Source organism: Saccoglossus kowalevskii, chromosome 8, assembly GCF_978046115.1.
Source record: "Saccoglossus kowalevskii chromosome 8, keSacKowa6.1, whole genome shotgun sequence".
Taxonomy (NCBI): Eukaryota; Metazoa; Hemichordata; class Enteropneusta; family Harrimaniidae; genus Saccoglossus; species Saccoglossus kowalevskii.
Window position 1 is genome coordinate 29,442,762 of NC_140648.1, and position 10,848 is coordinate 29,453,609.

At 33.9% G+C, this 10,848-nt stretch overlaps 1 protein-coding gene across 1 annotated transcript; it reads right to left on the reverse strand.

The window, feature by feature from the left end:
• Positions 1-1,267: 1,267 nt before the first annotated feature.
• LOC100374020 (alpha-N-acetyl-neuraminyl-2,3-beta-galactosyl-1,3-N-acetyl-galactosaminide alpha-2,6-sialyltransferase-like) lies at positions 1,268-9,125 on the reverse strand. Its single transcript, XM_002735636.4, has 6 exons — positions 8,994-9,125; positions 3,932-4,357; positions 3,523-3,658; positions 2,926-3,147; positions 2,226-2,333; positions 1,268-1,976 (listed from the first exon to the last, which is right to left on the reverse strand). The coding sequence occupies exons 2-6, from the start codon at positions 4,332-4,334 to the stop codon at positions 1,796-1,798; spliced, it is 1,050 nt and encodes a 349-aa protein (XP_002735682.1). The 5' UTR covers positions 4,335-4,357; positions 8,994-9,125; the 3' UTR covers positions 1,268-1,795.
• Between the last annotated feature and the right edge of the window lie 1,723 nt (positions 9,126-10,848).

Here is a 10,848-nt window from a genome sequence, read left to right on the forward strand (position 1 = left end):
CAAAAAAAAAATCAGTTTAATCAGCTGCAGAGTATGAAAAAATAATATCAATTTTAATAAAGTGCAAAGAACATGAAAGAAAAAAAATAAATATAAACTGAAATATAATTTTTTAATGATTGCATTGAAACAATTTTTTTACAAACCATGTGGTTTGCAGCCTCAAAAATGTCACAAAATATATAGTTAATTCACACACCCCCTCCTTCCCAGTGCATTGTCATTAAGTCTTAATAAAAAGTACCCTGAATAAGTCGGCCACAAGAAGGAGTTTTCAGAAATGGGTTTTAGCAGATTTGAAAATAATTTGTTGTTGGTTATATAAGGGCCCCCACCTAGTGCATGGCTGATAAGAAAACAAATTACTTTCACGAGTATTTTTGTCTAAAACCAGGAGCCTGCTAAATCCAATTTACTAACTTTTTCTTGCTTACAATAAATTACCCTCAAGAAAAACATTTAAGTATAAAGAGAATAATCAAAACAATGTCAGACAATAATGTTAATAGTAGATAACTTGTGGCTACTAACATAAGGCCAGACTTTTATTCAAGTTTTTATAAGGCAATTTTTTTGAGGGTGGGGGAAAAAAATAAAATTAAACCTTTTTTCCATTAGATTTGTGTGATTCTCAAAGAATTGTAAGTGATATCATTGATCGGAGAGAAGAAATGAAATAAAATGTTACCCCATGTATAACCTTGTTTCTCATCTGCGCGAGACTTCGGTACTTTGATCATGATACTCCCACGAAAATGCAACTTGGATTTGTTATGCGGCGGGCGGTAAAAAAATAAAGATAAAAATAATATTTTTTTAGCATTTTTTTGCGCTTACAAGTCGACGGGCGGGCGCTAGAAATTACGCTGAAATAAAAATTTATTTTTATTTCATTTTCGGCTCCTGTTCATTCGGTGGGTTCGCGAAACAAGGGATAATAAAAGTCTGGCCTAACATTGATTGCTGAAAAATATGTCAATTGCAGCGAAACATTGTCAGACTTTCTCTGATCATTGAATGCCCTTAGTTATATTTCACACACAAAATGTCAAAAATTTTTGTCAAAACATAACACCCAATTGATAAAAAATTAATGAGAAATTATAGAAAAATACATAAACAAGAACAAAATATTGGTGGAAAAACTGATGGTGTTCAAAGTGCTATACAATAAATAGAAAAATAAACGTTAAGCCATGAATTGTGGCTTTAACATAACTGTTCACAGCAGTTCATGGGAAAAAATCTACTAAAAAAATCTAGAACATTGGGCACAACAGGTACAACTCAAGGTGGTACCATCTTATCAAATTTATTTAAATATAACATTTCATCTCAGCATTTGCATTGTTTTGTTGAAATTCTAATAAAATGTGTTTTCATTTTTTAAAGATAAAACTTGAAAATAGTTCATTTAAAAAAAAATGTAGAGTGGCAGTTTAGTTTCAACCAATACCCACTTGGAAAATAAATAATTCAAATATCATAGAAATAAACTTCAGAATAGTTCTTGAAAGCAATGTCACTTCAAGTATATGCATTATTCTGTTGCACTCAAACGATTGGTAATGCAAATATTGTACAACTCTTCAGTACATAAACTCTGCATTTCTCCCACAGCTATAACTTCCTACCAACCTTCTTGACTTTCCTCACTGGTTACCAAACATGACTGAGCTTCTCCTTTATCCCTTTCCTCCCAGAATTATCTCTTGCAAATCGTAAATGCAGTTGAGTGAGAATATAAATTATTTGGGACGTTTTTTAAAAAAATACTACTGGTAATAATTGTTTTTTACCACCTGGGATGACTAAATGTGATGTTATTTGATAGAGCCCATGCTTTAAACACCCTCCTCTCCGTCATTAATCGATGTCCACCGCTTTCTATTTCTTCATGGTACTGATATATCAAGCATTCAGGTGCAGACTGAGGTTTGTAATAACTGTAGGGCACTTTGCTGGTCGGATGTTCACTAAAAAAACAAACAAAACTTTTACATTAGATATATCTTTGAGAGAATAACTAATTTTTTTGTACAAAATAAACAATATGATCATCATATAGACTTTTCATTACTGCAACATGCCCTATTTTGACTGCAGGCTCAATCAATAATGTACTAGCATGAATTTAGGCGCAAATTTACTAACAAAACCACAACCTGCCAGGGTCTAAAATACATGGATGTAATTGTCCTTGTTTTGTAGGTGAAATAACATACCTGCAGTAGGTTTCTGGTATCATTCCATAAACTACAACATTATTACAGACATCTGTCATAACACTCAAGGCATAAAGTCCAGTGGAATATTCAGTCCCTGTTGACACCCTGTTAAGAAATATAATACGTTAACATCAAAATAAAGCCTATTTTTTTAGCCAGAGATTGGCTAAATAAGGTATTTAAACATCACTGTTAGCCAACAGTGGTTATTTTGGCTGTGTACATTCAAATATTGTATAAATAAACTCAGTTTACTAAACCCACTTGACTCGTGCAGAAATCATGCCTTCATTCATCAATCTGTTATTTGATCCAAATATGGAAAACGACATGCATATGATGATAATAAATGTAATATTGAAATTGTATCTATTTGTTATGGTATTTATTATGAGTCATCGTGCACATGAACAGCAAAGAAGATTCGAAAAACAATTATTTTTTCATGGCGATGTATCATTCAAGAAAAAAATGATTGCAGCAACACAAATATGCATCACTGAAAACAGTTTGCATTCATTACCGGTACTACAGCATCCAACCACATCAAGCTGCACTTCCCTCAATTATTGTCATACTAGTATGAAACGGTACATACATGACACATGCCGAGACATCTAACATGAACTCATGTTGAATCTAGTCAGTACAACCATCCTTGATCACGTATTTGTATTAAATAAAAAATAAAACAAACCTTGATTTTCCAGTGTGCATCTCGTACTCTTTGTCCAATCGAGACTCTGCTATTTTAGAGAGTTTGTAGAATCCAACATCAGTGTATTTTTGCAGCAGGCTCTGCAGGATAGCTGGGGCTTTTCCAGTGTTAAATTTATATTCTGGACCATGCAAGAAGACATTTTGTAAAAACCTGTTTCGACTGAGCAACTCTGTTGCATTACCAGCTAAATCTGAAATGCTGAAATTAGAAGAAGGAAAAATATTTCAATAATTTGTATAAATGATCTATCCAACTTAAAGCTGTTGAATTTGATTTCAATTGACACACATGCTAACCAAGTATAGCCTTTGTCGCTAAATTTTGAAAATTTAAATATTGACATATTTCGTACACAGTAATGTATTGTAATATACATAAACTAGCACACAAAGTGACATGATAAACGTTTAACGTGGAATGACATATCAACGAATATTTCAAAAGTCAAAGCTGATATTTAAATTCCCATTGTGGGAAAATCAATGTTTATGGACACAAATCTCATATTCATACAAGTCATCAGATTCGAAATGCAATGACCATTGCACTTTAACATGACAGAATGCGTCTTACCTTCTGTGCGAGACAATCCTGGCAGTTGTTCTTCTACCAACATCCAATTCATATCCAAGTGACGGAGCAGCATTCAGTCTGAACACACACTGTGCTAAATCGATATCGTCCCCGGCCCTAGAGTCTAAAAGTTGACCTGAAATAATAAATACAACCATCATCAATCTGAAGGTCTCTTACTAACATAAAAACCTTATTAAATAACTTGCTTAAAAAATGATTGACTAAACGAGAAATTTATATTATAGGGCTTGAGAGGACACCCAATTTCAGGACAAAATTGCCATGTCGCACAGGAAAAATATAGAGAAAATTGTTTAAGGTACCCTGGCAAACCTCTGAGGGCATCAAGGCAATTGCATTCCATGTCTGAAGTAGTTCAAGCCTGATATAATTACAATTTACATACCTGAGTTAGAAACAAGTGCGCATGTATCACACTGCATTAGGACATCATTTGCCTCATTACGAAGTGATTCATAAAACTGCACTGATTCGGTCGGGTCCACAGGGTAATCCAGGGTCTCTCGATGATAACTCAAAATCTCTCTTCGAGACAATAAATGTGGTTTGGCAATATCAATCAACGATCGCCGACTTTCATAACTTTCCCTAAGGTTCACATCCATTGGATCAATTTTATGCTTGTGATACGTAGGTCCTCTTATTTCTTTTTCTGTGATGTGTCGTGGTTTTATTCTAGGGTGGAGGTCTGATAAATCCATTGTGTATAGCATGCCAAGCAAGTAGCAGACACCAAACGCCACAAGGCCAATAAAAACTCTTTGGAGACTGGATGTTGTTGATGTCATGGTGTGTACAGTTTGAGGGAGATCTGTAAAACAAAAATATTTAACAGTAAAGTAAAACGCGTCTATAAAGCAAACTAAAATAAAATAAATTTTGGCAAGTCAACAGAAAAAAAGCTTGAACAAACCACGTACACAACACAAATTGATACCTTAAAATTGTATTAGTTAATAAGATGAGAATGAATAAACAATCAAAAGGCAAAACGTCAGTCTGTAAACAGGTCAGTCAAGTCACGATTGCATGTCGGAGTTTATTCACATCTCTTATTCAACATTTACTGGTATATTTGTAATTCACACTATATTTAACATACATTAGTATTCTTAGTCATTGACGGAAATGCCTTTATACTTTGAAGGACAACAGACATTCAGGTCTGATGCTCTTCCATAATTTATAGCGCTGGTCGACTACAGTTAAAATATAGCTACAGGTATAGATTTATTAATAATGTAAAATACTTTATTTTAGCTGGGTGTTTTGTATGGAATTTATTTTCACTGATATTTGACAAGTTGAATGTAAAAAATAGGAAAGATTGTATATATTTGCTGGATTTTATTTTTACTGAATCATTCCTTCAGCGAAAATTAATTCCAAGTGAAAATAAAGTATTTTACAGTAAACTGATTATATATTTTTTTTTCTGTGCCGCAAAAACAATGTTTTACTTCACAATGAACATTTGAGCAGTTTGCAATTTCAAGTAAAGTTTCAACCCAAATATCTGAAACATTTTCACAAATACGGTACTCTCCTCTCGTGGATAGTATATTAAATTTGGAATGTACACTATAAAGGTGGCATAAAGTCCAACAAACAGGAGTACCCTTTTACAGTGTGCCCTTTGAACAAGGTAAAAGAAATGTTGTTTTGAGTTGATAAACGTCATGTGATTTATTATTGTGGCTTCATAGAGCAGCAGAAACAGGTGTTGGCATTACAGGGCATGAACTTTAGGGGAGCATCAAAAGTAAATTGCATCAACGCCCAAAGAGTTTGCCATACAGATTTTTATTGTGTAAATACACCAAGGCTATTTATTTTGGCAACTTTTGCCTTGAAGGGGGTACCTTCAATAATATGAAGTTCAAACCTTAGCATTACTAAACTATATACAAGTTATTTTAGCCTTGGTATGATTTTCAAATTAGAGGATATAAAACTGAGAAAAAAGATTAAATTTAAGAAATTAAATTTCACTGAAAAATCGACAAGCATACAGCATTACTAGACATGTATGACATACCTTCATATCAAATTTAGCAAAAATTTCATAAAAGAAATGGTTAAGAAGAAAAAAACAACAGCTGCCTGTCTGATATTTCAAATCAGATCATAAAACACAACAATGTGCATCAGTAACTCAAAACATGATTAAAATAAAAAAACAAATTGATATGCAATTATACATATATCATTCATTCTTTTTTTCCTTCCTTCTTTTGTACTAGATTTGAACGAAGTTGTTCAGTGTCTTAAAAATTAGCATGTCCAATTTTGAAAATGCAAATGTATCAGTAAGCCCCCATATGCATGTTTCATAATATCAAGTGCAAATGAAATTGGCCCAGGCTTGTCCAAAAGAAGGGTTTAAGGATACATTTAAGTTTTCCTGCATTTTGAGAACCCAAATGAATGTCACGCCAGACAACATGCGTAAATGAAAAAGTAAATCTATGGTGAAAGTAAGACACATCAATAAAATAGCATGTAATAAAGATAATAGTTAATATGTGGAATTCTAAAAAGTACAAATCTGGTGTAACTACTTTGTACAAAATCGACCAGCTATGTCAGGATGAATGAGCAAGAACCAAAACTAAAGTCTTTATTTTGTAAGCATATCCGAATGGGAACTGAAAGAAGTTTTAGCCTAAGGCATAGTTCTACAAAAATGTATGCTATCCTCTCAATTCATTGTTATTCTGTAAAACACAAATCAGTGCCGAGTTAAGTTTATTAGTTTGCCACTACATTGGCCTTTTCACTACCAGACTTGTATTATCTTATATTTATCAATATTTCTGGAAATGAACCCATTTTCAGGTTTTACTCAAAACATTTGGCTATTTTTGTCCCAACATTCTGAAGGAAAGTACAGACTATAAATGGGACTATTGTGTGATGAAAAGAGGGACCTGGTGGTGAAAAGGTTAGAAACATGAATGAACTGCAGACCTTTGATATTTAGATAATATACTAGTACCACAAGTTGATTTGAACAATTCACAGAGATAGTGAATGACATATAGCCCCCCTCGATAATTTTGAGTGAACTTCATGGAACAAAACTAATTTGGCATGAATATGGAAAACACCAAAAGGCAGAAGGATGAACATTAGTATATAAACGTATTTATTACAATTTGTACCGATCATCAGCCTTTATTCAAACATTTAATAGTAATTGGCCCAAGAGCTCAATATAAAATGGCATTGTCTACACTAATAATGCAAGCACATGCCTTCACACAACAGCAACTGGGACCGCCTGCTTATTCAAAATGAGACGCTTGCTGATTGGATTATGTTGAACATGCTTATTAATATTAATTAGAACTAATGATGTCACACTACCATTTTTGGATTACTGTGAAATACTTCATTTTCACTATTTTCGCTGTAGGAATGATTCAGTGAAAATAAAATCCGGCAAATATACCTTTTTCCTATATTTCACATTCAACTTGTCAAAAATCAGTGAAAAATAAATTTATAGGAAACACCCAAAAACAAAAAAGTATTTCAGTCCACCATGTGTTAACTTTTGTACTTAATTTTACAATGATTTGTCAAAATACAAGGCAATTTTTGAAGCTGACAAGCCTGTATAAAGTTAACTTCAGAAAAATTTTTTCAAGAGAAGTTAGTTAGATTTACCAAAACCTTTTAAATAAACTGATATGCAAACATTATGGCCCTTTGTATAAAATTGAAAAACAAAATTGTACATTAATAAAATGACCCACCATGCCATGTTTGAGTTTTACAAATGGTTGAGAACACATTGACATTTTATATATTTTTTGTTGTTTTGGACAAAAAAAAACCTTCTAGCTTAATTTATTTCCTGAAAGCCAAAAAATAATTGATATTCTATAGACCACATTTTACCTCAGCTGCATAGTTTATATGGCTTTTTAGTTTGTGTAAGTCATACCATGGCCAGGGACTAGTACCATGTCTACATGTAGGTATGTGCTTGTGTTAATAATGTTACTAATGGAAGTTGAATGAACTTTTTGAACAGTACACAACATTGGTAGGTAAGCTAATTTGCATAATTAATGTTTAAATTGTGAAAAAATTTAGTAGGCAGGGTTACTGGATATTTTTGGCTTCACTAAGCTTTTGCATTGCAACAATTCGTCAAGGTTACAAGATTGCTACACCAAGTATTTTGGTGGAGATCACAAGATCAGAATATGGGCACAGTGGACCCCCTTCCCCTGCCACTGTGCGACTGGATTTGGTTTACATAGTTAGAGACAGAGTAGATTTTCAATATTGCATATTGATAAAAATAGGATGCAAGCATGTTAGAATTCTTCACCATTCCATTAAAGTACTGGCTATATCTATGTTTTAGATAAGATGCAATATGAATAAGAAATTATTTAAAAAGAAATACAGAATTATTTATATTCAATGCGTTTTTAAAATAAGTTTTGAAAGAATGTGCTAAGTGATGAAATTGAAGTCTAAAACGAATCTATGTCAGCGAGGGGGAGGGGGGGTTGAATACATGATGCAATCACAGACTGCAAAATAAATGACAGCAGGAATGTAGAAATTTCCCAAGAAAACAAATTCCCAATGAAGCCCACTTACGCGTGAATTAGATTTATTCACCACACAATCCAGAAATACTATTCACTCTGGGGCTAAAAATTTAAATAATTAGATCATTAGTATGAAATTATATCTGGCTCAAAATTTCGACCCTACTCTAGACGATATTTTCTTGACGAAATACGTACAGATTAGAAAAGGGGGGGGGGGGTTAGTGTAAAACATAAGTGGTTAAATTTGGCAAACATATGGTGAAAAGCTTGGAAACAATTCAACGTATACTACGGCTATGGATACGATTTTATATATGGCGCGTAAACGGTCTTGACTACTGTTTACAAGTCTATTGTTTACACTGTACACGCGGGCCAGGCCGTATCAGAATCAAACACGAAAATGCGAGATACTCTGCATAAATGTGTCAGACAAATCGTGGTTAAGAGATTTACTGTCACACAATCAAATGTCTTAATATTCTATTAATGATGGCAAGCTTGGTGAATTGTTTTTATTTCGTATTTGGCGCCAAATTCGTTTGTTTACGTGATGGACCGGAGATTTAACAATAAACAGAATGACAACAAAACAAAAAACAAAGCGTTTTTTTTTTTGTTATAGAACGTTTCCCACGTAAAAATATTGGTGTGCAGATACATTAAACAACTAGTACATTTATGTGTGTGCTTATTATATGATTCATATTAATAAACGACACGAGATTCACGGCATATTTCGGATTGCCGCCGTGTAACCTTAGTCAGAAGTTCAGTATGTTATTGGTCGCGAAGCTCTCCTATCATGATAATATACAATTTACAAATGCGATTTTGAGCAAAACATTAAAATACACGACGCAAACTTACCTATTTACTTGTGTAAGTCAACAACTGTTTTTCGGAAGGTCTAGCGTTTAGAGTGATAAAAACTACTGTCTTCCTAGCGTTCAGGTGATGCAATACTACTTCGTTACCATACAGCACATGCTCGTGAAGTCCAGCATAATTGTTCACGTGAACAGATAGTGGAGCGTAGCGTGTTATTGCACGAACATGAATGAACGGGTCTTGGCCACGAGTGTGGGGGACAAAACCTGAAACAAATTATACAAAAATATAGATTTTAAACATTTGAAAGAAATTTTTCGCTAAAGTATACTTTAGCTAAATATGAAATGGCATGTTGCTTATTTTTACAGCGTAGATTATGAAAATGTAGTATGTTTTCTAATCTCGCTCGCAGGGACGAACGGGACAACCCCCCGCCATACATCCACAAAATAATGGTAGTACCTTATTAACATAAACCAAGGTAAACACGAGGACAACCAATGGCAGGCATGCAGTAAGCGCGGGACAGGAATTTCCTCCCACACTCCGCCCACGCATCTTATTGGTAAATGTCAATGTATCACGCGTACAAATAATGGCAGCCAAGATACGTGTAGACTAAAAGTAAAAGCGATTATGCTTACAAAATATAAAGCACGGTTTCTAAATTCTTCACGTACTAAGGTAAAAAAAAATTCTCATATCAACGTGCAATTGAAACATCTGACATTCTATTTTTTCACTGCTAATACAAAAAGTAAAAGCACTTCGCAAACCGGACAAAAAGGCAAGAATGTGCTCTGGCATCTGCAGTGTCATCAACGGAGCCCAGTGCAGAACACCACTAGAAAGCATTATTTCCTCTTTTCGTAATTTATCCTGTGACTTTTCGTAACTTTTTTCGTGACGGCCACAAACGAAAAAATTTACTATTTCGAGTGTTGGCTAAAACATATGAACTTACCGTAACATCGACACTGACGAACACCTTTTTATTTTCACTGAATTCAAGTTCATTTTAGCCCGATTTTTGTTACAAAAATGTCAGTATGAAATCTCCAAAAACTTGTTTCCAATCGAATTTTCCATCATGCCTCTAACATGACATGAAACCAAGCCGGGAAAAAGTCATGACAATAGAGTAAATCTAGCGGAACTAACGTAGGTTCTACAATTACATCGTATTACACCATTCCTCTGGTACTGTAAAGTGATGAAATAAATTTCCCGTGGAGGGTTCAAGAAAAAAATAGTTCTGGTGTCTGATTATTGATCCGGATCCGGTATAATGTACAGTATGTCCTAGGTTATTGCAACTATGCTCGAATGAATATATTATGTTATAAATACATCTGGCTTCGTGCCAGCAGTGAGCTCCTCGCTCGACGCTCGCTCTCTCCGATCCGACCCGGCGACCGACGCACGACCCTTTACTAATATATTGTACTGACACAAAAACAGCAATACTTTTACCATCAACAAATATATTGACGGAATCAGCGGTGACCGAGTCAACGTACTTTGCCCTTTTTTTCTACATTTATTATAATTTTTCACTGTAAAGGAGTCCACATTATGGGGGAAATTCTGTACGGCATGTTTGACGGACATGTGATCAAATAAAACAACGCATGTTCAGTTTAATAAGCGGCACGAATGTAATAATAATAACTATATATATATATATATATATATATATATATATATATATATATATATATATATATATATATATATATATATATATATAAATCAATTATGTCCATGATTAGATGGATTTCTTAGAGTATTGCATTTTCATATCACGAATTGAACCCGTGCCAGTGAGCAACGGCAGCGTGGAGTGTCATTGATTCTCCCACGTGATCAAAACGTCATATACGACGTCATC

Excerpts from the sequence above, each read along its gene's own strand:
- LOC100374020 (XM_002735636.4), bottom strand. The coding sequence starts at position 4,334 with ATGACATCAACAACATCCAGTCTCCAAAGAGTTTTTATTGGCCTTGTG. Across the intron at positions 3,659-3,931 it reads CGCACTTGTTTCTAACTCAG|GTCAACTTTTAGACTCTAGG; the intron begins GTATGTAAATTG and ends TTATTATTTCAG. Across the intron at positions 3,148-3,522 it reads AGGATTGTCTCGCACAGAAG|CATTTCAGATTTAGCTGGTA; the intron begins GTAAGACGCATT and ends TTCTAATTTCAG.